The 27,021-nt window shown below is 32.2% G+C and overlaps 1 protein-coding gene across 2 annotated transcripts in view; it reads right to left on the minus strand.

Annotated features, from left to right (window-relative positions):
- Window positions 1–242: 242 nt before the first annotated feature.
- The window catches only part of TRPM7 (transient receptor potential cation channel subfamily M member 7), a 92,429-nt gene continuing 65,650 nt past the window's right edge, over window positions 243–27,021 (minus strand). Inside the window, exons 27-39 of one of the 2 annotated variants that reach the window (XM_016128571.2) lie at window positions 24,515–24,576; window positions 18,378–18,474; window positions 16,190–16,260; window positions 14,653–14,687; window positions 12,697–12,722; window positions 10,684–10,734; window positions 10,539–10,604; window positions 9,627–9,910; window positions 9,433–9,515; window positions 9,080–9,285; window positions 6,212–6,263; window positions 6,004–6,110; window positions 243–1,737 (exon numbers count right to left, since the gene is read on the minus strand). In XM_016128571.2, the coding sequence (XP_015984057.2) occupies window positions 1,598–1,737; window positions 6,004–6,110; window positions 6,212–6,263; window positions 9,080–9,285; window positions 9,433–9,515; window positions 9,627–9,910; window positions 10,539–10,604; window positions 10,684–10,734; window positions 12,697–12,722; window positions 14,653–14,687; window positions 16,190–16,260; window positions 18,378–18,474; window positions 24,515–24,576 (1,280 nt within the window). In that variant the 3' untranslated portion in view covers window positions 243–1,597. Of the gene's footprint in view, window positions 1,738–6,003; window positions 6,111–6,211; window positions 6,264–9,079; window positions 9,286–9,432; window positions 9,516–9,626; window positions 9,911–10,538; window positions 10,605–10,683; window positions 10,735–12,696; window positions 12,723–14,652; window positions 14,688–16,189; window positions 16,261–18,377; window positions 18,475–24,514; window positions 24,577–25,357; window positions 25,410–27,021 lie in introns of those variants that run through there. The other variant, XM_036218397.1, reaches the window with a different exon arrangement.

Here is a 27,021-nt window from a genome sequence, read left to right on the forward strand (position 1 = left end):
TCTTGTAAAAATAACTGATGTAAAATTAAACATCAATAGATAATCCATACTCCCATTTTCCGATATCCTAGAGGATTAAAAAAATCAAAACAGGAGGAAACCAAGATCACTTTAAACACTGTACAGGACAGGGGATCAAAAAGCACAGGTGTACAAATGGTTCCTTTACAAAAACTGATCCTCTGAAAACAAATTAATACTGAAAATATCAGATAATTTTTCAGATTAAAACTCACGGAACATTTGTAAACAAGAATAAATTTATTTAATTTCTTTTAAAGATTTAATGATATACAAAACGTATATAGTATAATATCTTTAATACATTTTTTCTTTCTCCTCCCATCAATATTAAACACTAAACAGTTTATCTCTCCTTGCCTCGTCTGTATCTATAAGATACACTACTGAATACAAATAAGATTTACACTGCTCTCTCCCAAATAAAATTAAAATTAGTACCTAGGAAACAATGAAATGGAAAGAAATGAAAAATAAATCAAAGCATAAAACTTTAGTCAGATGCAAAGCATTTCTTTTTGATCAATATTCAACAATACCTGGGGCAGTTAAATAACATTTTATTGGTATAAAGTTGCATTGCAATCTCCCGACATAATGATAATCCAACTCAAGTTCTTAAGTAAGTACCACAAACAAAATTCATATTCAGATGCTCCTACACAATTTTAAATATATGCAAGAGTTCGTGTTTACATTCTGATTTGATATACTGGTCAATAAAATCTTTGGAGAAGTATATAACTTCCAGGTTTTCATTACAGATATATATAGGAAAAAAGCACTTTAACTTTTCTCACAAGGTAGCTTCCCTTGAAAAATGTGTTAAATTTCTCCTTTGATATATTTAGGTTATACCAGTCTACCATGGCTTTCTTCTACTTAACAATGACTTGATAAAAAATATATATATTAAAAAACAAACAAACAAACAAAAAACACTAATACTTTTGCACAATTAAGGGCTCTATTTAACAAAAAACTGGCTCTATCTTTAAAACATGGAGCCTAACCCTGATTCATAAAGTCCCTCTTAGAAAATGTCTTTCAGCTCAGGCTTCTTTTATCCCTGTGAAACTAGAATTACAAGTCATCACCTTTCCCATGGCCAGCAGCACCTAGTTGGGAACTATGTAACATCATCACTGAACACACTAAAACATACTGAGGAAGACGCCTGACTGCCATTTAACCAAAAGGCTAGGTGATTTCATTTCACTAGCTGAATGGCAGTAAACCAGCTGCCAATAACATCTGCATGAACACCTAACTTTGGTTAATGGTATTGCACCACACAAGAGAGGGTATCACACTCATCAGAACAAAATCAAATGAAATCCTCTGCTAAAAAGAGCCCTTTAAAAAGTCATAAATACTAATTTTCCTTTACCTTAAACAGCTGCTAGCTATATTCTACAGGGAGTCCCTGATTGACTAGTTTAATCAGGTCATTTTACCTGTGCCAGTCAGCATACTTAATTTGTACACACTTTTCTCTATTACCAAATAATTTCCTCGTGAAGGAAAAGTGACACAGTAACATTGTTATGAGGTGTAGGCAAAACCTATGATTCAGTTATAACATTAGACGAATAGAATTAGTTGATTCTGATTCTTTGGTGGAATTTCCGGGCTCAGATTTTCCAAGAGTCAAATCTGAAGGCTCATCCTGAGGGAATATAATCTTATCAGGTGTATAGTCATTCCTCTTCAGGTCTAAATTCACCACCCCAACAAAAAAAAAGGAAGAGTCATTACTTATTAGAAATAGAAAATTAAGAACATTTCTATATTTGTTTTCCTCTAAATATGTCAGATCTATTTTCTACCAGGTTATTATAAATTCAAAAGTCACAAAACTGATACACATAAAAATAAAATCACTCATTCATTTATCAAATAATTATTTTACTGTGACAATGAATCAATAACGCACATAAGTATGAAAACATAATGATGAACGAGGCAGACAAGGTTCCTGCTCTCATGGAACTTAAATTCTAGTGGGTAAAGAAAAACAGAAAAATGACAGAATTATTAGTAGTACATGTGCTTTTAAGACAACAGTGTGACGAAGGACACTTGAGAAACGGTTTAAAGGTGATTCTTTTAGACAGAGCTGGGCAGAAAAGACCTGAATACTGAGAAAAGTGACATATCAAAGTTCTATGAGGAGTGTTCTAGGCAGAGGGAAGGTTAACTGCAAACTATGAGAAAGAAATGGACTTGGTGTGTTCTAAGAATGGCATGAAGACAGCATGGCTTGCATATAGTGAGTGAGGGAAAGACTATTAGAAAATGAGGTCAAGCGGCAGTTAATGGCCAAAGGTTATCAAACGACAGTATGTGGGCCAAATCTGGCCAGCTGTTTTTGTAAATAGTTTTACTGGAATGAAGCAACAGTCACCGGTTTACAGATTCTCCATGCCTATTTCTGCACTACGGTGACTAGTGACATAGGCCATATGGCTCACGAAACCTAAAATATTTGCTACCTTGCCTTTTACAGAGAAGTTTACTAACCCCTGATTTAAGGGATGCAAGCTGTGGTAAGAAGTACAGATTTCAATGAAAATCTACTAGAAGATATTAAGCAGCCTTAAGGGAGAAATAATCAGATTTGTTTTAAATGACTATTCTGATTGTCATGTGAAGTCTTGCTGGGCAATTGACAAGAATTTAGGGAAACAAAATGGTGGCAATGTAGATGAAAAGAAATCAATGAACTCTATGAAGATTTCAAAATTAAGAGTAGACAGAATTTGTCAGATTGGTTTTGAAAGGTGAGAGAAAAAGAGGAATTGGTTACCTTTTAGCTTTAGAGCCTGAGCAACTGGGTAACCATTAATGACATGGGAAGCAGAGCTTTGTGAATAAAGGTGGGAAATAAAGTCAGAAGTTCCAGAATGAACAAGCTACTTATAAAGATGCTTTAAGGTATCCAAGTAGAAATGCAGAAAACTAAATACAGAAATAAGAGCTCAGGAAAGAAGTTAAGGCTTCAGTTAAATTTGGTACTATTAATATGTAGTCTGCATTTATATCTACGGGATAGGATGAAATTAGTTGTGCAGAGTTTCAGGAATATAGGAGAATTAAACCAAGGACCCAACTATAGGCTGTTATAAGAAACCCACTTTAAACATAATACATGTAAGTAAAAAGAATGGGGAAAGACATCTGAAGACACCAATAATCAAAAGATAGCTAGAGTAGCTATGCTAATATCAGACGCAGTAGACTTATGAATAAGGAAAATTACCACAGCATTACAAAATGATAAAAAAATCAATTCACCAAGACGACATAACTATGAATGTGTATACAGCTAAAAACAAAGCTTTGAAATACATGAAGGAAAAACTGACAGAACTAAAAGGCAAAATAGATAAATCCACAATTATACTTAGAAACTTCCTTTCTAAATAATCGACAGGACAAGTGGACAGAAAATTAGCAAGGATAACAAAAAACCTAAACACTATCACAAACTTTCCTTAATTAACATTTATAGATACACCGCCCAACAAAAGAATATTCTCTTCAACTGCATATGCAATGTTCACCAGAGACTATATATGGGTAAAATTTTTTTAATTAAAATCATATAAAGTATGTTCTCTTGTCACAATGAAATTAAATAAAAAAATCGATAACAGAAAGATAACTAAAATTTTTATAAATATTTAAGAACTAAAAAGGATACTTTAAAATAATCCACAGGTCAAAGAGGAAATCTCAAGAGAAATGAGAACTATTTCAAAGTAAATAAAAACAAAAATAAAACCTATCAAAATTTATGGGAGGCAGCTAACACAATGCTTAGAGGGAAATTTGTAGCACTGAATGTTTCTGTTACAAAAGAAGGTCCCAAATCAATAATCCAAGCTTTTACCTTAACAAACTAGAGGAAACCTAAACTCAGAACAAGCAGAAAGATGAAAATAATAAAGAGAATAAATCAATGAAATGGAAAACAGAAAATAGAGGAAAACAATGAAAACAAAAGCTGGTGCTTTAAAAGTATCATTAAAATTGATATACCTTAGCCAGACCAAGAAATAAAAAGCAGAAATTACCATAATGAGATAATTCACCACAAACCCCACAAACATTAAAAAGATATAAATAACTATACCCATAAATCTGAAAATTTAAATAAAATGAACCAATTCCTTGAAAGATACAGACTACTAAAACTCATTCAAAAAGAAACCGATAACCTTAACAGCTCTATATCTATTTAAAAAATAAACTCTTAGGTAAAAAACGATCTGACAAAAAAAACTTCACACTGAGATAGTTTTACTAGACAATTCTACCAAACATTTAAAGTAGTGATAGGATCAATTCTATACAATCTATTCCCCCAAACAGAAGCGGCATGAACACTTCCAGCTTATTTTTAAAGTTAGTATCCTGATACCAAAAAAAGAATAGGCAAAAAAAAAAAAAAAAAAAAAACCAACCATAGATCAATATTTTTCATGAACATAGATGAAAAATCCTCAAGAAAATCAGTTAACTGAATACAACAATGCATAAAAACATAACATATCATGACAAAATGGAGTTTGTCCTGCAAATCCAAGACTGGTTCAATATTTCAAAAATCAATCAATGTAATACAACATAATATTAACCAATTAAAGAAGAAAACTCAAACAATCATATAAGTAGATGCAGAAAAAACATTTTACAAAATTCAATAACCATTTGATAAGCATTTTCAAGATGTGAGGAGTAGAAGAAAGAAAATTTCCTCAACCTAATAAAGTAAATCTACAAAATCCTTTATAGCTGACACCATCTTCATGATGAAAGGCTGAATGTTTTCCTCTTAATATCAGGAACGAAAACAAAGATGTCTGCTATTCTCACTATTCCTGTTCAATGCTGTACTGGAATTCCTTGCCATTAAAAAAAAGTCAAGAAAAAATAAAAGGCATACAGGTTGGAAAGAAGTACTAAAACTCTCTACTGTCTAATAGAAAATTCCAAGGCATTTACAAAAAAAAAAGCTCCTAAGAAGAATTAAGTGCGTTTAGCAAGGTGGCAGGGTATAAGTCAGTATACCAAAAGAAAAAACAAACCACCAAAAAAATCAATGGTATTTCTGTATACTAACAATGTACAATTAAAATTTAAAACACAGTACCATTTATATGTGCCTGGCACTATTTTAAATATGTCACAAATACCAACTCATTTAATCCTCAAAAATAAATAAATGAAAATTAAAAAAAAAAAAAGCAGTCTGGTTCCCAAGTCCAATCTCTTAACTACTACGTTATTGGTCATAATGAGAGGGACTTTTTAAAAACACAGTTCAGGGGTGAGTCCCAGGAATCTGTAATTTCCACAGGAAATTCTTATGCCCACCAAAGGGTGAAAACCACTGTTTTACGCTATAACTTCTAATTCAATAATCACTTAATAGTTTTTTAAATACGGAGATGATGTTACTATCATGAGACAATGTCTCTGCAGTTCCTGTTCCTGCTTTCATGGAATATTGTTTTCCCAACTTTTGACAAGCTAATTCAAAAGTTTATTCATCCTTTAGTTTTAGGCAAAGCTGTCAGTTCCCCAGATAGCATTCCCTGACTTCTAAATCTGTGTTAAGTAATCTTCTCCCCTGTTGTTTTTTCTGCTTGGCATTTATGACAATCCTATAACTCTCCATTAATCTTGTCAGTATTCATGATTTGACTAAACTCCATTGAGGACAGGGACCATGTCTGTCTGGTTCACTACTGTATAGTCAACATCTAGCACAATTCCTGGCATCCAGGAGACACATAATAAATATGTATTATAAATATGTATTAAATGAATGAACTGTGTGTTTTTTAAGTAATGAAAGAAAGCACAGATCCATTTATAATCCACAAATGTATTTGTGCCTCTGGCATTACAATGTATTATAGTACCCAACTTTGCTAACAATTTATACATTACACTGATTAAGAAAATGTTTACCTGGAAGTTTCAGCTTTCTACAGCAAGAATTACAGTGATGTTTTGCTCTAAAGTTTTTTATTGCATCTTCTCCTAGATTTGCTGGGCCAAAAACCATGTCACAGGACCTATGGAATTAGTTTTTTAAAAAGAGAAAGTTTGTGCAAATAGAAACAGAGAATTCAAAATTGTGAAATTATGTCTTCACAAAATTATTAAAACTTATTACCTCTTTTCTTCTGCTTTTATCACAGATGGGTCAGTCAAATTTTCACCCACACCTTTATATGTATATATAAAAAAGACAATTTATATTATAAAATTGATGTAAACATTGACATTTGCATAATAAAAAGTCATGAAGATTTTACAGCATCATCAACCATTACACAATGTTAAATTATTCAAGAGTGCAGTTTCTCTCTTAAAATTTCATAATTTGACTTATGACTTCAACATTGTACCAGGAACAAATACAACTCCTACGCTATGAAAAAGAATTAAATGCCATAGTTGGTAAGTATGCATGTGAGCTCTTGCTGGCACCAATTTCTGCTAAAACAGGGTCAAGGTTGCAAGCAAATATCTCCTCTTAAATTCTACATGATATGCCCTTGTTTCACCTCAGTTGACAAAGAACTATTAGATTCATAAAGGTATAATCAATAGGCCATTTTAAAAGTGTTTTGGATTTTTTAAATTTATTTTTTAAAGTTTTTGATTTTAAAAAATCACACACTAACATGTGAATATATCCTCTTGCAAAAGAGTCGTATTATATAAAGAATAAGATTATGAACATCTTCCTTTACCTCCAGCCCTCCCCAGAGGTGTCAAAAGTATGATTAAATCTTTTCAGTTGCTCTCATCTATTCATTCATATAAAGAATGTCAACTGACATATGAATGATCATAACTATTTAACCCATTAGAATAAAATCTAATAAGGTGGTTATGATTTCACAAGAGAAAAAGCCAGAATGAAAACATGGCACTACTTTCTGCTCATCAGATTTGCAAAAATTAAGAATATTCCGTACTGGGGAGATTGTGGAGAAATGGGTGCTTGCGCATAGTGTTGAGTATGAATTCCTACAACTTCTTAAAAAAAAAACCTGGCAGTAGGTATTAAAGTTGTACTCATCTCTTCTTAATAAGCCAATTTAGGAATCTACTTTATGGAAATAAAAATAAGAGTATGCGAATGTTTGTAGCAGCGCTGCTTGTAATAGCAAAACAAAAACAAAAGCCCAAACCCAAACCAAAAACTACAAACAGGGTGAATGTAAATCATGCTATACTTCTCTATTATGGACTATCCACCAACTATTAAAAAGGATAAGTCAGATTTATTAGTAATGACCCAGAAGATGCCCATAATATATTGTTAGGTAGGAAAAAAACAAGTGAAGAAAACAGACACACACACAAACACACAAATATACACAGAGCACAATCCCAGTTGGGGAAAAATCACAGCACAAAATGATTAAAAATAAGAAAAAAGTTCCTGTTTATGTGTTTGTCCTCAGAAGTAAAAAAAAAATAGTGAAGAGAACACTTTGTTCTTTATATTTTTCTACATTAACTTGTTTGTAGTAATCATCTATAATATTTCTATGAAAAATGACTCCATGAACATATTAATTATGTAGAAAACATCACAACTATTTGCTTACTGAAAATAACTGACATCTTTTAAATTAATAATTCAGACAAAATCTGTTTAGTCTTACTTCCTACACATGTTTGGAGATAATTAAATGATACTTAAGAATATACTTTAAGATCCTTTTTATTTAATTGGATTTTCACTATATACACCACTTAATCGTATAGGTAAAATGATGAACTACTAAAAAAAAGAATAGGTATTTTTACACAGATTTTCTTTCTTGAATACCAATTGTTTGCTTTTCAACAAATATTTTATAATTTTATCTATATAATGAAAGAAGTCATCAAGTAGTAAGCATTCTAAACACTGTTCTTATGTGACTTTGAAATTTGGTCTGTCAACATTTGAAATTAAGGCTGCTCTTTAGGGAAAAAAATAATGAAAGCTATAACGTGAAAGTATCATCTAGGCAGAGTTGGTAACTTGCTCAATTTTACTTTTCCTCTGATCCTACTGTGAAGTTGCACAAACATTACTCGTAAGCAAATCTGCCCTCTTCCAGCCACAATTTTTTAAAATATGAATGACACACTGTCAACAAAGATGGCTATATGATCAGTTTTTCCCTCCTTGTAACATGCTGCTCTATTGACCAAGTGCTAGAATCTATTCCCTACTTTTTGAATCTGGGCTGTCCTTATAACTTGCTTTGGCCAATAAAGTCCGGCAAAAGGGATCTGAGCCAGTTCTGGGCCTGCCCCTGAGAGTTTCTGCTTTCTCTCTGGAGGAAGCCAGCTACCATTGTAAGAAATCTAGCTACCTGAAACTACCATGCTATGACAAAGGCCAAGCTAGTTAGCCATGTGGAGGATCACTTAGTAGAGAACTGAGGTAGTCAGCTGTCAGTGAAGAGAGACCTCAGACTTCTGACTCCAGTCAAGCTCTGCAAGCTAGTATCCAGCCATGGAACTCACTGAGCGGACAGCAGAGATGAGCCATCCTCATATGCCCTGTCCAAGTTCCCAAACCAAAGAACTATATGCAAATAAATGACTATTTTAATCACTAAATATTTAGGTAGTTTAATTCACAGTAAACACCAAGAGCAAAGGAGATATTTGTTACTGTTTTTTCTTTGTTTTTTATTTTCTTTTTTGTTTTTTACTTGTTACTCTTTTAAAGAAATAGTTTTCATACTTTTAAGACACTAAGGTTACACATGTAAGAGCTGAATAGGGGATTTTACATGTTTTTGCTTATCAAAACATTTTTATTCTGAAATAACAATTAAGATAGCCAGTTCCCACTATTCAGGGTCCTGGTAGCTATATGCTATAGAAGTTACTGAATTGCTTTTTTAATAGACTCTACTGACCTAAGATTTTACCTATTTATAAATTAGATTTCTGTACATCACTCATATACACAAATGAGAACCTCCTGCACGATTTCGTTTTAGCAGTATTTTAACACATTTACCTTGTAAATCAAGGACCAGTAATTCTCCTCTTGTATATTCGTAAGTCCAGTGACTAAAGGCTAACATGATCTCTTCCAGTGTATTAGTTGGAATAATCTCATCACCATTATTATTGTTGTATTTTCTAAATTCTCCAGTCATACATTCTTCCACAGCAAACCACTGTCCTGCTGAATGGCAATACAGCAGGAAAACTTCAAGGAACCTTATAAAAAATAGTTACAGATATTACTAGCAGTTTTGTTAATAAATGATCTTTAAAATGAGTAAATAATTTATTATTCAGCATCAATAATGAAAATCAAAAGAGAATACTATCCACACAACACTAAAAGAGCTCAGAAAAATTTACCTTGGAGAATATGGTATGGATTTGGGTTTCATCTGGTTGAAAGCAAATGTGAGCTTCTGTGCAGCTCTCTGTTGCTGAATTTCCTACAGAGGAGAAAAAATAAACCCCTTTCAACATGACACTAAGAATTTGTTTAGTTTATTATACATTAGAAGTGAAAAAATGAAGCTCAAATAATGTTCACTAGCACTTACTCTGAGACAGAGATGTAGAACTGTATCTTCCTTGTAAATACTTGACCATGTGTTAACCACCTCAGGAAGAAAAGATTTGATAATATACAGATGCCCCGATTTGAGAATATCATGTTCTGACCAGGTACACTGTACTTTCACAGCTCTCCGTAAACCTCCTCCCATCTCCTCTTTACTTAAAAACTCTATCTTGGCACAGAGGCCTAGCTGTGACCAAGATGACATGCTGTTATTCAATATGTTGGGCGAACTCTCTTCCAAGCGATACACTGTGACAGGCTCACCTGCAACATGAATGAATACATTTTAAGGTCAAATTATGACTCTTTAAAAATGACAAGGTAGAATAAAAGCTGAAAGGCCTCTCTGGTTAAGATTAAGTAAGGAATAAAAAAGAATGAGCCAAGTAGTAGTTTTATAAAAGAAGTTAAAAGTCAACAAGTGCTCAGAAATCAAGAATCTACTAATATCTCTAAATTCATGTATATTTAGGAATGACAAGTATTTTTAAAATTGTGAACATTTTCAAGAAAACCTTTTAGAAAGCAACCAGACTTCTAAACATTTCTAAGTTAAACTTTTAGAAAGGAGGTTAGAACTGTTTCACAAAACCTGTGATGTTGATTTATCTATATGTTAATTAATAGACAAAGGATTAAGAACTTTTCTGAATTAGAATATACTACTGCTTCCAGATATGCAAGAAATAGAGAAATTCAATACTTCTGATGATGCTTCCTTTGTCTATTTAAACATATCCGCCTTGTGTAATAATCAGGCTAATTAAAGTTTATATAAAATTGACAACATGATTTTTCTTTCTGTTATCACCCATGTTCTACATCACAGCTAAAAATCACATATTAAAAAAGGGTTCATTGTCTCTTTTATTTCTTTACTTTTTGGATTTACCTCTTGGAGGCACAGGCATAAATGGAATGCTCTGGGATAATCTCATCAAGTTATTTCTTTCCACAGCTGCATAAAAACGAGAGAGAAATAATGAAATCCCTAACACCAAAAAATATTATTAAATTTTGTTTTTAATATTACTGACCTGAATAATAGTAATTTGTATCCATAACTGGCTTAAATGGAGAAGCAAGACCTAAAATGGCAAATATAAATAAATGAAACTCCTTTGAAAGTACTATTGCCTTATAAACTTTTGCTCAGTCTCATACAATCACCCTGTTTACTTGATGTAAACGATTCACAAAAACAGAAAAAAACAAGTAATAAAACATGTCCATCATGTGCCATATTACTCTATTCATTATGCCAGATTAGTGGTAACTATGCACTCAGATACCTGAAGGGGAAAAGCACATGTTTCACACTCTCCTATAACTACATTTTCCCTATACCCCCTAATCAAAAAAGAAATATCTTTTAGCTTCCAACTTCTAAGGGCTGGGGCCTGCAGCCATGTAACCATTTAGTAGGTTCGCCATGAGAAGAATGGAACTTCTACCAAAGCCCCTCCTCCATTTTTAAACATAATTGAGGACTTTACTTTTAGCCATAGTGAGAAAGATGGGAAATAAATTGAACCTATGTTTCTAGAATATAAATGAAAAAGAACCTATTATCTTGCAGAATAAAATTACTCAACCATTTTAATACTGTGTGGTAAGTATAAAATACATATATGTATGTGTACATATACACACACACACAAACTAAGACTATAGAGAAGGGGTATCAAATGTTTCCTGGTTGAAGAGAGGTTACAGGCTGATATAAAAATTACCTGTGGGGCTTTTTCAACACATACCTACCCAGATCTCAATCCAAATTATTCTAATTCTGTAGGTATGTGTCACCATACAAGTGATTCTCTCTACAAGTATTCAGATATACAACCAAGACTACAAATTAATGAGCAAGAGTATAGGCATACAGGCAGGAGGTAAAGCTATAGAAGCAAGGCATACCAAATTGTTAAGAGCCAAATACATCATGCTAAGAAAGAATACTGGATGACAGTGGGAAAAATGTAAAGCAGAGGAGTGAAAAGATCAGATCTCTTAGAAGAATCATTTTGGTGGCAGAACACTAGACTAGAAGGGAGGCCAAACTGGCACAACCACTTTGGCAGCCTATTTGGCAGTAACTACTAAATGTGAACATATGCACACCCTACCACCTAGCAATTCTATTCCAAGGTATGTACCCAACAGAAAATAAATACATTTATTTCCCAAACAACATGAATAAGAATGCTTATAGCAGCACTATTCGTAATAGCCACACATCGGAAGCTACTGAAATGTCCATCAAATAGTGGAATGGATAAGTAAATTCAATATATTCATACAAAGAAATACTGTAAGGAAGTGAGAATGCATAAATTACCACTATACACAACAATATTGATGAATCTCATAAACATAATGTTAGGAGGAAGAAGTCAGACACAGGAAAGTACATGCTGTATGATTCCATTCATATCCCCCCATACGCACAGAAAGGCAAAACTATTGTGTTATTTTGGGGCAGGGATGTAACAAGAAGATGACAAAAGGAACTGGGATATTGGCAATATTCTGTTTTGGGATCTGGGTGCTGATTACATGGGTATTTCACTGAGTGAAGGCTTATCTGCACTTTTCTGTATACATACACAAGAATAAATGTTTTAAAAAATGATGAAAGTTTGAACTGAAAGCAGCAGCACAATGTATAGTAGAAGATGGATTCCAGAGATATTTAAGAGGTAAATACAACAGGACTTTATGAGTGCAAGGTCAAGGGGGTTAAGAATAACTCCCACTCAAGATTCGAAGAGTTGCCTCGAAGAGCATCATTCATAATACAAAGGAAGGAGCAGACTGGGTAGTAGGAATGAAGTGGGGTGGGGCAAAAGCAAAGACATCATTCACGTGGTGAGTTTGTGTCCATGAAATGTCTATATTGAACAGAAACTAGTTGAAGAAAGAACTTTGTACTACACTGACTTTTTAAAACACGAATTTTAAACTTTCTTACCTAGGATAATGTAATATTTGCTTTAATAGATCATATATAATCTTCATTTTTTCACATTAAATCTACCACATGGACTCACCATTTAATGTTCCTTCTTCAGATGGCCTAAAGGGATACCAAAAAATGTAAGTTATATCACAATTTTAGTTTTGGCTTCCCATAATTTTTTATCTAAAATTATTATGATTATTCAATATAACATTATTATGGAGTTCTGTGATTCAGATTCACTTTTGTTTGCATATTTGCCATTTCCTTTAAGCCAATGCCAAATTCATACATGAAGCATATATCCAAATGTAGATATTTTATCAAAAACCTGTACCTGCAACTTATGCCTGCATAAATATTATTAGTAGTCTGGTGCGGACCTGATAGTTCAGTATTAATAAAGTAAAATATTCCATGAATTCTCTCTTTGTGTAGACTCATTCTAGCACTATAACAATACCTTGAAATGACTTTATAGGACTCTAAAAATACTTCGATAGAATTAACTGATGGGCAAAGAACTGAGAGAAAATCAAGTAGAAATCATTTTGTAAAACTCCATTTCAAATGTTGAAAAACCTTTTCCAATATTGAATATATTTATTTATAACACATATTGAGACCAAGCAGAGGTTCTACTAATTCTACCAATTCCAGTGCAAATAAGGAAGACAGTGTAGTGGATAGGAGAGCAGAATAGGAATCAAGAAAAAAGGAGTAGAGGCACAGTTCTCCCCTATACAGCATGTGGCCTCACTACGGACTAAAAGGACTAGACTCAGAAAGGACCTCTGGAGTAAAAGGTCGTAGGAGTCTCTTTCCAGTTCTATCTGATCCTGATGCTTCCTGTTGATTTTCACCTTAATAATATAAGTTTTCCTTTTAAGAAAGTATTTTGACCCTAGCATCATTTTGTATACTGTTGATAAACCACTCTTTTCTCAGCACCCGAAAATGCTGACCAACTCCATCTATCTAGGTACTTCCATGGGTCAGCATTCCATTAAGACAATGTTCTCTTGTTAGGTGAGTTAATATCAACTTTAAGTACCTATTCTGAATTTACATTCCATTGCTTTAGTTATAAAAGACATTATTCTCTGAAGAGGTCTGATTATAGACAGGTCTTTTAAATGCCATTCAGGGCCAGAGAATTTGAACAACAGCACATTCATGTGATACTTGGTTTATTTTCTCCTGTATATATTCACATCTATTTCTGATGTACAGAAGGAAATGGGGAAAACACTATGGAATATATAATAATTTCCCTCAAACTGTTTTCCCTTTTCAAGTACTACATATCAGAGAGTAACTCTATCATGCTTCAAGTACTAAATGAATGTCAAAACAAGATGACTTTTAAATGTTCTTTGGAATCCTAAAATACTAATTCCCACGGAAATACAGAAATTATCTTTAATTCTTCTTTATCTTTACATTTAACCTATACTAAAAATTTTTACTTTCTGGGGATGATTACCTGTCAGATTGCCTTTTGTTTCCACTTTTGGTTCTGGATTACCACATCAGCTTTCTAGTGGATCTCCCTGTATGCAGGCTTTTAATGCATTCTGTGTATTACTGCTGTAATTACCAAAGTGCTTTCCAAAAGCAGGTGCAAGGTTTGTTGATTAGAATGATGGGCAGGGAAGTTACACAAGTGCAAAACTAAAGTGTCAAACTAAATCTCGGAATAAAATTATTCATGAGTAAATTGAAAACAAAACTAAGTAATAAAATCATAAGTATCATTATAAGGAAGATTTTAGTGGTTGTAATTACAGTATAACTATAGTTAAACTATATGAAATTTAGTATAAGCATATAGTGAAATATAATATAACTATATATAACTTTAACTCCTAATAAATGAGCTCCCTCAATCTCTTCTACATAAAGACAGGAGATGTTAAAATAGTCATTACCTACAGATAAAGAAGTTACAGCAATGATAGAAGAGCAAAAACATAAAAAATAAAAATAAATAACATTTAATAACTATGATATTTTACAGACTAATGATAAGGAAAGGCTTACTTACATTTCTCTGTTTGATGGTCTATTTTGTAACCAATCCTGTAGCCAAAAACAAACACAAACAAAAAGTTAAAGAAAAAAATCTCTAGATGAAGCATAACTGTTTAACAGTTTTGTTATGTTTTAGGAAAGATGGGTTGAAAAGTAATATGAAGTTACTGATTCATAAAACTGAACTAATAAAATAATAAATGGGTGTAGCTATGATAAGGCCATTCCACAAGGTGGAATAAAGAATTTCATGACTGTTATTTCCTATAACATATAGTCCAGCTACTTCTGTTTCTGAAGACTGTTATTTTCTTTAAATACACATTTGTTTCCATGAGCCTAAAGATAATATGTGTCTCCTTACCAAAAGAAAAACACAACAAAGTATAAAAAGAAAAATTAAAATCATGTAAAATGCGAACAAAGAAATCAATAATAATGTTTAGGCATATTTCATGAAAGCCTTTTTCTGTGTGTGTACGTACATATGGTTTTTAATCTGCAGTTTTATAATATTATTTATAGTTGTAGACTTTTTACTTCCCTAGTTTAGAACTTATGCTTCTTGAATTTGAATCTTCATATACTTCATCAATTTGCAAAATTCTAAGCCATTTATAATCTCTTCAAATTCTGTCTATTTGTTCAAGGCCAATTTAGAGGTATTTTCCATGTCTCTTCACATTCAATACATTTTCCACCTAATTATAATTCTATGTTACATTCTAATTCAATTTAGTAATTCGCTGTTCTTCTGTGTCTAATCTGTTATTTTTGCCCTCAATAACGTTTTATTTCTAGATTTTTTTCAAATTTGCCAATCTTTGTGAGTAGTATCTTTTTTTAATCCACATTTGTAATATTTTAATCATTTGTGGCTTTAATCATAATTTATAATCTGTAATCAATTAATTCTACTATCTTCAGTTATTAGAGGTCTAATACTATTTATATAAATTGACTCCCATGAGTTTTGTAATTTGGCATTGTGAGGTTATTTTCAATGGAACTGTATGGGAAAACTGGGTAACTTAGGGTCAGGAGCAGTCCTTCCAGAAAGAAGGAACTTTTACTGTAAAACTCTGTTCACTAACCCCCTTTCCCCATTGAAATAATTTTTCATAATATTATCTGTCTCCTTACAGCAGAATATAAATTAATATGTTCTTGACAACCCAGGGTCATAATTAAGAGCACTGATTTCTACAATTCACTATATAGGAACAATTTTTCTGCTTTCTACCAAAGTCTGCTTTTAAAGAGTGTTAGTAAAATCAAATATAACTTCGAATGGCTGGGAATGACTTCGTATAATTAGTTTCAATTCAAACAGAGATTCCTGCCTTCCTTTTTTTTTATTTTGCATAAATTTTCTTTAAAAATTACTAACAATTCACTACAGAAACTCTTTTCTGTAACTTCTACTATAAACAGTTTTCTAAGGTAAAACTTCTTTTGCAAGCTAGACAGAACTTTGAAATATCAGATATTTTAGCTGTTTTCTAATAAATATGTTTTTAAAAACATGCATTTAATTAAAATGTACAAACCGGTAGTAAAGCTGCTTTGGAATCTACTTCATGAGTTTCTTCTGTAGATGGCCTTCTACCGCCACTTTCCACTTTAAGAAAATTGAAAATAAATAAATAAATGTTATACAACTAAAACTTCTTTACAATCAACCTACCAAACAGTGTTTCTAGGTATAGTATTACTTTTGTTAAGTTATCTTCTCTGTAACACTGCTGAATGTAATAGTTACATGAGGTCCATGGGTCTCTTGAGAGGATACCGATATTATTCAATTTATTTTTGTGAAAAGGCAATAAGAAACAAGAGTATAAAGAAATAAATCTTGCTCTTCCCCTGTTCCCAAATTTCTGTGTATCCTTCCAGGGATATTTTGTTTATGTCTGTTTATGTATAATCCCCTTCTTAATTTCTTTTCCTTTTATATAAAAGGTAGAATAATATAAACTCTATACCTTGTGGGGTTTAACTCTGAGATCTTGGAGATTCTTCTTTATCAGTACACAGAGGTCTTCTCTATTTTATTCTGATACTACACTGAACTTCATACTATAGATATACAATAATAATTTAACCAAATTCCTACAGATGGACATTTGGTCTGATTTCAATCACTTGCTATAACACACAATGTTACAATTAGTAATCTTATACATGTATCATTTTACAGTAATAAACTACAAAAATAGTTCATCTTTTCCCCGATTTAATATTTTTAGTTGAGAATTTACAACTTTATGATACAATAAAAGAAAACCTCACAATGAATGGTGAAGGGAAATCTTAGAACAAAAGTTGTGTTCCAGGTGTAGAAGGCAAAAAGACCATATTAGAAGATTCTGGGCACAACTTTCAAGATGCTGAAACTGATAGAATATATTATATATTTGGACATCTTGAAGAAATTCAGTCACATAGCAGAGAATCTCGTATTTTTATCTAATCAAAATTATGATATAACTATATTAGTGGGAAACAGCAAAGGCATGTGTGCATGCATTTGTATGTTTTGGGGAACAGAGAGCTGGGGGTGGGCCAAGAGTTCGATCTTTAGTGGGAGGTCAATAGATATTGCCTAAAACTGAAATATGAGGATGTAAAATTATAAGCATGCTAACTTCAGAAATAACATCTATATTATCTGAAAATAATGAGCTTTATTTTTCCCATCTTAATACCTCCACCATTTCTTTTTCTTCCCTGATTTCTCTGGCTAAAATCTTAAATAGATATGGTAACAACCAGAATCTTTGTCTTGTTCTCCATTTAGGGATTTTAATTTTTCATTATGAAGTATGATATTTGTAATAACTTTTGTAGATATCCTTTATTCAGATTAAGGAAACTCCATTCTATTCTTTGCTAAGAGTTTTAACCATGAGTAGATGTTGAATTTCGTCAAATATCTTTTCTGCAGCTATTGAGATGAGCATATGATTCTTTAATTTATTATCATGCATTAATTATATTTTTGACTGTTAAACCAAATTGTTCTTTTGAAATTAACCCAACTTCATATTGTAGTATACCAAGAGACTGAAAGGAAAAATGCGGAGAAGAACAAGGTAGTGATGTTTTTCTTAAAGAACCTTATCTTAAAAGTTGAATGTGTGCATATTTAACTATGCCTCATAAAAAACATGATAACATTCCCAGGCCATTTAATCTTTAAGTGAAAACTTAAAGGTACAGAACAACATGGCATGCTACCTTTTACATAAAAGATGAAAGGTAAAAACACTGTATTGTAATGTGATTGAACAAGCGGGAAACTGCAGAGGATAAACGAAAAATACAGTACTTACATGTGGGTTAGAGTGAAAAAAGAGACTGATTTTCAAACTGAACTGCTTGTGTGTTTGTGTATTTTAATTCAAACCAAAAAAATGTATTAGCTATTTTTAAAAGTTAAACTAGAAAAATATACTGACTTAATGACTGTACAGATTAAAACAACAGATTCATTTGTATTTGTAAAAGTTAAAATTTCATCTTTAGGGACTCTTTTTTTTTTTACAATTTGTAAAAAAAGAAAATCAGAATGTTAGGCTTATGTATTTAATTCAAGGTCAGAACTACAATGATGGACCACAATCTTCATTTTCTGACTCCTGAAACATTCATTGCTTGGGTACGTGACATACATAAAATATTTAAAGCTTAAATGTGTATGTTTACTAACATAATTTACATAGTCAAAATACTCACCTTGTTCTGAATGAACAGGAACAGAAGTTTTGTGACACTTTGTAAATCCAGCATGAGAACTCAGGTGTTTCAAAGTGTTTTCAGAAGGAATATCATTCTGCATATTGTACATACAAACAATTTAAAAACAATTGAACTGAATTTCAAATCATTGTCCTAAGACCTACTTAGTTTAACATGATTCTACTTAGACACCAAAAAGTGTACTATAGATTAGTTTTTTCAATACTAATCTCAAATCCTGCTTCAAAATACTCTACTCGATATTGTTCATAAATTCATCTGAAAAAGTACTTTTCTGTAGTTATATAAAGTTTATAAAATATCTGGGGGAAAAAACTTAGAAAACTGTGGGGGAAATGAAAAAACATTTATCAATCCACTGAAAAAAGGAAAAGCAATTTATACAGACACTGAAATAGTGATGATAGAAGTCTGGAGGGTGACAGAGTGGAGGAGTGATTTCTTTTTGGGAGTTTTGGTCACATTTTTATTGATTTGTATGAGCTGTTTATATAATAAAAGATTTATCTGATCATTATTTGTCAAATCAAAATTTTTTTCAAATTTGTTTTGACTTATCTATGTTTTACATTTTTAAGTACTTAAATCTCTTTACATCCTTCCATTAATATTTTCTATCCATGTTTAGAAAACCCCTCTGGCTTTACTGACTTAATATTTCTATTTTTTTTTTTTTATGAGTTGAATGTTTACATTTAAATCTGGAAGTCATCTGAGCTTATTAAGTGACGTGAGAACATAAACAGACTTTTAAAAGTTTCTACACAATTGTCCAATTTGTATTTACTGACAAAGCATTCCCTTTCTCATCAATTTCTAATACAATCCTTTTTATTAAATTCTTATTTGTAGAGAGCTATTTGGGAGTTACCAAAATGTTTTGTTAAATATTCGTGTTTCAACTCTTTTATCTATATAATATTTTAGTATCTAATGGCTAGTTCTCTCTCACTGTCTTTTTACCAATTCATTTTTCCAGATAAACTAATAAATTGCATTAAACTAATATGAGGAAAATATAACACCTTCATATTGTTTCTTCTTTTCAACTAAAAAAAGGTCACACTACTATACAACTTTAAAATATTTCCAAACCCCTACCACCTCTAAAAACAATGAGTTTAAAAATATTACTAACACAAAAAGCAATATTTTCATTAAGTAAATTTAACTTATATCTTAAGAAAATTAAGCTTTTCTAACTTTTGATGCTCTACACTCTTTACATTATAGATTTATATAGCCAAGAAAAATAATGTTAATCTTTTTCCTGTATTCAAAAAGCAACTAATTTCCTAACTTTAGCTGTTTCCTTCCAAACCAGTTCTAGCTATTTCTTATTTGCTTTATTTAAGTACTTTCTTTGATATACACCCTACAATGCAATAATGACACACTGGTTTCACAGAACCATCTATGATAAAAATTCTAATGTGGGACTGATGGGTGGGTTTAAAGGTATTTGTAAAACTCTGTATCTTAATAGAAAAAAAAATTGTATATGTGCATTTTTCTCTGAAGAGGATTTATAGTTTTCTTTAGTTTTCAAAGGGCTGTATAACTCACAAATGTTCAAGAATACAAAGTTCCTTACCATCAAGAGCTGGAACTCAATATTCTAATATAGTTTGAGTTATTTTCCTCTACATAAGTTACTCAAAGTTGTTTAATTCATAACACAGCCACCATTTTTCTGCCTACACACCCAAACTTATAATTTCTTCTTGTTTTTACCAAGAAGTTATATGTGCACTTAAAATTTTTCAATATATTCCTGTTTTAAGTTCATTTAATAAGATCACTGTTAAAAGGTGAAATCTGTAGGAGAAACCCTGAGACTCTTTCCCAGTAAGAAATGTCCATTTATCCTAAATGATTTCCTATGTACATTAAGCATGTCACAAAGCAAAATGACGCCACCAAAGTGTAGTAATACAATTCTTTTCAACCTTGTTAAAGACATTTTAAGAGTTCAACAAAATAAAAATTAGAGAATGAAAGCCTATGTCAGGACAATTGTTATTAAGGATTGAGAAAAGCAGGGATACTACAAATATATTTAGAGAGCAAAACCAGTTAGACTTAGCTGTTGACAGGAAAGAAGAAGTAGGAGTGTCATTTTGCCCTGGTGAATTAGAATGGTAATGCTATTAGCAGAGGTAGGAAATACAGGAGGAGAAATGTGTCTGTTGAGAGGAAAGATGGTGAATTTGAGGTTTTGATATGTTGAGTCTGGCAACTCTTAAGAGCTCAGCTAGTTGGAAGTTCTAAACATTTTACTATGGTGTCATGTCAATTCTCTAGTCAGAATCACTTCAAAGATTTACTTTCCCCATATCCATTCTCAGCCCTCAGAGTTTTCCTGGCTAAAATCCGAGTGCTGACATGGCTAGTAAAAATTCATGCTATTTTCAGATCTAGCTGAGAAATCATATTCTTTGTTTTCTCTTGACTCCTTAACAACTTCACACGATGGTTATATTAACCGTTCTCTATCTCATGTACTCCACCCTAGTTCCCACCAGCCTCACAAGAAAAACAAGTGTCTTAAAAGTAATAATAAACTTTCCAGATTATTTTTTATCCCTTTTAATTTTAAAAAAGTTTTGTATAACTTATATATAATAAAACACACAGACCTTAAGTGATAACTTAGAGAAGAGGTTTAGCATTATTTCTGTCCAACTCAAAATATCTGTGAAACAATCCTCTCTGTTGGTCCTCCTGTCTCAAAAGAAGTTATACTTTTCTGCCTAAGATTATCATCTTTGAGTGCTTGATTTGATTCCATCTGTCTTCTTGCTTTTTAAATAATTACAATCAGTTCTTCCTCACTATAAGAAACTCAAAGATAAATCAAAAGACACAACTTTTTAAAAACTGTAGTTTGTTCCTTTCCCTCATATTAAAATATTCATAAGTCTTTATTTACTAAGTAAATTAAGAAAACCACCAAAGCCTTTAATAATCCTGCTACTAATTCGAGCCTTGAACCATCTTGTCACTGTTGAATATAGTGATATTAATTCCTCTATTCCCTTACAAGTTCCACAATTTTTATTTTGCATCCTCCAATATACTGAAATTGTATTCATGTAAACCATCTAATTCAGTGGTCTAAGATCTTACTTTTCTAGATTACTCTAAAGCATCAGCAACTACTATACATTCTCCCTTCTTGAAACTCTCCTGCACTGTTCTATGATGGTTGCTTCAACATCATAGCTGTCATCTCTATGAGTGTTACTTCATTGTATTTTTTTTCTCCTCCTAATTTCTAAGAAACTCAATCTCAAGTTTATTCCTCATCATGACCATTTCTGTTTTGAAAATATCCTACATCAACACATAGATCAAACTGTAGTCTTATATTTTTAACTACCATTTAGATTTTACCACCTATTGGTTTTCTATTCTCTCACACTTAATTATTTTAAACAGAACCTAATCCTTCTCATATTTGTATATTTTTTCCAACTTGCCCATTTCTACACATAGTTCTATAATAGCCACTATTATTTTGGTTTAGAAGCTTCTTTCTTTCCATTTTCATGTATCTATAGTTATCACCTCTCTCCTCAATTATGATTAAAACTTTCTAATAAATCTCTCGTATCTATGGTTGCTCCCATCCATCCCGTATGCTATTGCTATATTAGCATTCCTACAAGGATAATAAAAAAATCTTCAACAGCTTCTTTCTCTGACTCTAAGAAAAAATTCAAAATATTTCATTTGATCTTTAAGCATTTATATATCTGGCCCTATGACACAGACTGCAATTGGTCTAGCAAAATTCAATCTCCTTTACTTTATTCCAATAGCTTAATTACATTTCCAAACCTCCTTTGCAGCTAGGTGTAATCCTGTGACTAAGTTCTCTCCCTTTGAATTCAGAGCAAATGATGTTTGCTACTTCTAGGCCTGGCTCATAAAAACCTCTCCTGTGCTTCACTGTGCTCCATTACATGACCTTGGTGGATGGGAGAGCCATAAGATGGAAGAGCCAGCGTTAACATGTATTCCTGAATGACTAGATGAAGAAGAGTCAACCCAATGAACAAGAAATATCCTTCTAAAGTACCCTCATACTAGACCATTTTATAGCCCTTGTCATCTATAACGCCCTCAGTGCACAGGTCTGCAGTCAAAGGCCATCTCAGGCACTGATACCTATATTAGTGCCTATATAAGTAAGTTTTATTACTAATTGCTAGAAGGTATCAATAAATACCTCTTAAATTCTAGGACTCCCAGTACTCAACTACGAAATAAAAACATTTAAAAAATTACCTTCATTAATAAAAAGTGAACAAATATACTACCCAAATTAGAATGTACATCTCACATGAACAGCTAATTATACTATAAGAAAGAACTAAAATAAGAGTCACTGGGCTCTCTTACACTGGCATAAATAAACGGAATAATTTAGCAAAATAGTATACTGGGTATAGATTTTTAATAAAAGGATATTTACACATACTGGAAAAAAGAATGTGATAAATTTTATTAAGTGTAAATGATTCCAATTATAAACAGCTTTACTAAAATTTATGAAGGTCCACAAAACACTTTGTTTACTTATACGATCCACTTCAGTTAAAACCTGTTCAAGGAAAAACCCTATACGAAATTTAGATATGTGTCTACATTTTAAGAATTATAAAACCATCTTTGGTAGAAATTAGTCTGTTCTTCTTTCTACGTATTACTTTTTCTCATTCTTCTTCCTTTCTTTTTGTCATCATTATATGTCAGCTAATGCTATGTAAATGCACTCAACCCATTTATTTAGTTCTCTCCTTCTCTTTAAGGCATTATATATAATGAAAAATTCAGACCTTTAGAAGTATGCCAAAGAATTAAAATGATTAGAAAACACCAGGCAAATTATAGTCTTAAAGTCCACTGAAATTATATCTACACTTCCACTACCTAAAAGTACATATATATTTTAAGCTGACTTTGACTCCCACATTTAGTAAAATAGAATTTACCTGACATTTAGATATCTTTAAATACTCCACAATTCTATTTCTTACATCATTCTGCTAGTCCTACATAAGGAATACAAACTTGAAGGCAAATATGTTAAGAAAAAGAACCCTATATAATCACTGCATTTTAATTTATATATAATTACCAAACTCCAAGTGAACAAAATCTAGTTAACAGACATTAACTACGTTATTCATTTTAGTACAATACTTTAATCGGAATATATAGTATTGAAAATACAAATGTTAGTATTTGTATAATCAAAATGCACTCAATTCTACCTATTATATGTAGGGTAGTAAGTAATATGTCTTAACAGCAATTATACAGTTAACTATGAGTATAGGAAGAACTATCACTCATAGAAACTCTAATGCTATTATCATTTTCTTGGCTTTAGAAAAAAAATCTTGTTTTCATTGTATTTGTCATTTGATTATTTCCACAACTTAAATTCTTTAAGGGGCAGAGAAGATTAACACATTTCTAGTCTTCTATCTTGGTATAGCGACCTTATTATCCTTAAGGCTCTAAATAGTTAAGAAATAAAAACTAATTTTGGGCCAGGTAATACACCTTTTCCACCAGTTATTCTATACATTTTATAAATTATTTAACAAACATTTACTGAATATCCACTTGCACATTATATTGTAGTTACTGGTATATGAGGCTTTTTATTGCTAGACTACAGGTTCCTTAAGAGCTAGGATTATGTTCTAATAAACTTTTGGGCGTGGGAAAGAGCTTAATTCAGTTAAGTATTTACTCAGTGGAAAATGTATAGGGAGAATCATTTTTAAAAAGAGAAATGTTAAACGGGTGATGTTTTGAAATCATACTGTACACTTGAAACTAATACAACCAATATAATATTGTATACCAACTATACTTAAATTAAAAGTTTTTAAATGTAAGCTATTTGTATATTTTTGCATATTCTTTGTTTCTTTTCTTCATTAGCTTCAATTATTTGAGATCATCATGTTGATGATGGTCTCTGCTAAAACTATATTTTTTTCTGAAAAAAAAAAAAAGTTTAATTCTATTTTGAACTAAACCCCAAAACAGCAAAACAAAATTGAATTGTGCTATCATAAGGATTTACTTACAGATATTTCTTCCTTGTTTGACAATTCTTTGAACCTCTGTAAATCCATGCTATCTCTGTGTCCTTAAAGAGAGTAAAAAGATTATGGTAAAAAATGTTTTTTTCTTATCTATCGAAATAATATCATTGTCAAAGTCTATATAAACAAATGATTTATATTGTTTTTCAGGTAATTATCATTTTGCAGTTTCCTGTAGCTTTTTTGATAAATACTGAAAATATCTATCAAAAAGCTAAAGAAGATAAGTAGTTCAGTTTATAGTAACGCCAAAGGCAAATGTCTCCTATAAGAATCTAACATGTAATAGGGTGTGAATTGCTTAAAATTTAAAAGAAAAATGGGAAAAATCATACTATTAATAAAAAATATAAAAGCATTATATATATTACATATATCTCCATCTTAGTGGCAATATATTAACAGACTAAAATGTGTTTTTAAAAATAAACTGGAATAGATACTATGTAGGAAAAGTTGTTTCTATAAATCCACAGTAAACTCCATGTAGCCTAGCAGTAGAGATCAACATTCTTAGTATCCTGATAACTTAAAGGGTTGGCCTTAATTTGTATGGACTTAACATAGTCTCTGAACAACCTCTAGATATATATGATGACTAGGTAAATTTCTAGTTCTGGAAGGCTCACACGAGTGTTAAAGACAAGGTTAGGAAGTCACCTGATGAAAAAAATTCAAACCTAAATAGACAGAGGGAGAAGATGGCACCCACCAAATCCAGCTTTCAGGAGGATACTTCTAGGCAATAACAAATAACTGCCCAGCATCCTTTGCCCAATCAATCAGAATGTAGGAAAATCTACGGATATGACAGAATCTACCTACCAGAATTTATAAGCACTGAGAAAAAGACATCCCGAGATGCTGCTTGCTTTCACTGGGGAAAAGAAAATTTTGAGTTTTATGAGTTGGCCAAGTTGCTGCCTCTTTCTGCAGCCGTTACTAGTCAGCTTGACAAGACATCCATCATTTGACTTACAATCAGCCATCTTAAAATGAGGGACTCTGCTAGCCAAGAGGACCCTCCTTGGAACTTGCAAATGGAACTCCCTACACCAAACACACCAGTAAAAGTTTTAGGTGCACAACGAAGGAGAAGCCCCAGTGCACTGGCTAATAAAGTATTTGAAGCACATTAGGAAGTCACATTTTGCAGTCCCTAGGTGGCTTTGTATTTGCACTAAATCAAGAAGGAAAATATTTGTACATTTCCATAACAGTCTCCATCTACTTAGGCCTCTAACAAGTGGAGCTGATAGGTGGCAGCATCTTTGACTATGTCTACCCTGGGGATCACATGGAGATGGCAGAGCAGCTGGGCTTGAAGCTCCTGATTGGGTGGGGTCTCCTCTCACAGGGCATTGTGGATGGAGCCAGCTCAGTATCTTCCTCCTCCCAGTCGGAGACCCCTGAGCCAGTGGAGTCAATCAGCCCCAGTCTATTAACCACTGACAATACCCTTGAGCATTCCTTTTTCATCTGAATGAAATCATCTCTGCCCAATGTGGCATGCACATCAATCAAATCACCAGGATATAAGCATTTCACGCTCAAATTCAACTCTCTGTGTATCAGAATGCTGTAAAACAGGATTCACCCACATTATGGGCACTTAGCAAGAGAAACGGGCCAGATTCTGATGTACTCTTAGAACTTACAGACTTAAAAAAAAATCATTGATAAGTCCAATCTGTGCATCATCTTTTGACTGCACATTTCAAATTCTGCCTGCCTCTTAAAACCACCTATGGTATGGCTGGTTCTTCTTAAGGAACAGTTCATTAGTGTGCTTTGAGAAGTGTTAAAACACTTATAAAAATAAAAATTCAAAGAGGAAAAAAAAAAAAATAAAGAGACAGAGGGCCTTGTTCATACCGTGAAACATTCTGGTCACATCCACAAACAACTCAAGTTGTTTTCTAAAGAATTCTCCCTTAAGTACTTTAATCTTGAAATAATCTAACAGGAAGATTGTTAGAATGCTATACTCTCTCAAAAATTATGAACCTGACCTGTTCTATGAAGCACTCCCTCTTCTCCTTTTCCCTTCTGTGGCATACTGTCAACATTTAAATATGCTTAAGTCTCCATCATTAAAAACAAGACAAATAAAACATTAAACATACAAACTACAATATTAGTTATTTCTTTCTTGCTTGCTTTCACTGCCAAGCTTTTCAGAGTTGCCCCCTAGTTACCACCTTTATATTCCCCTCTTGTTCATACTTTATTTCGCTATAATCTGGCTTCTCCTTCTGCTACTTTCTTCACTGAAACAGTTTTCACCAAGGTCACTAATGTTACCATGAAGTTACATGGTCACTCTATTTATAGGACAATGCTCTTTTACAATTATTTCTAGCCTCCTCTGTACATTTCTATTGTTCACCAAGTAACTTAACACTTAATCACTCAGGTTCTTTCAACAAAAGTTGATCAAATTCAAAAAGTTGATCCTCAAATTCAAAAGAGCCCAAACAACTGTTATT

This window comes from Rousettus aegyptiacus, unplaced genomic scaffold (genome assembly GCF_014176215.1).
Source record: "Rousettus aegyptiacus isolate mRouAeg1 unplaced genomic scaffold, mRouAeg1.p scaffold_m13_p_3, whole genome shotgun sequence".
Classification (NCBI taxonomy): Eukaryota; Metazoa; Chordata; class Mammalia; order Chiroptera; family Pteropodidae; genus Rousettus; species Rousettus aegyptiacus.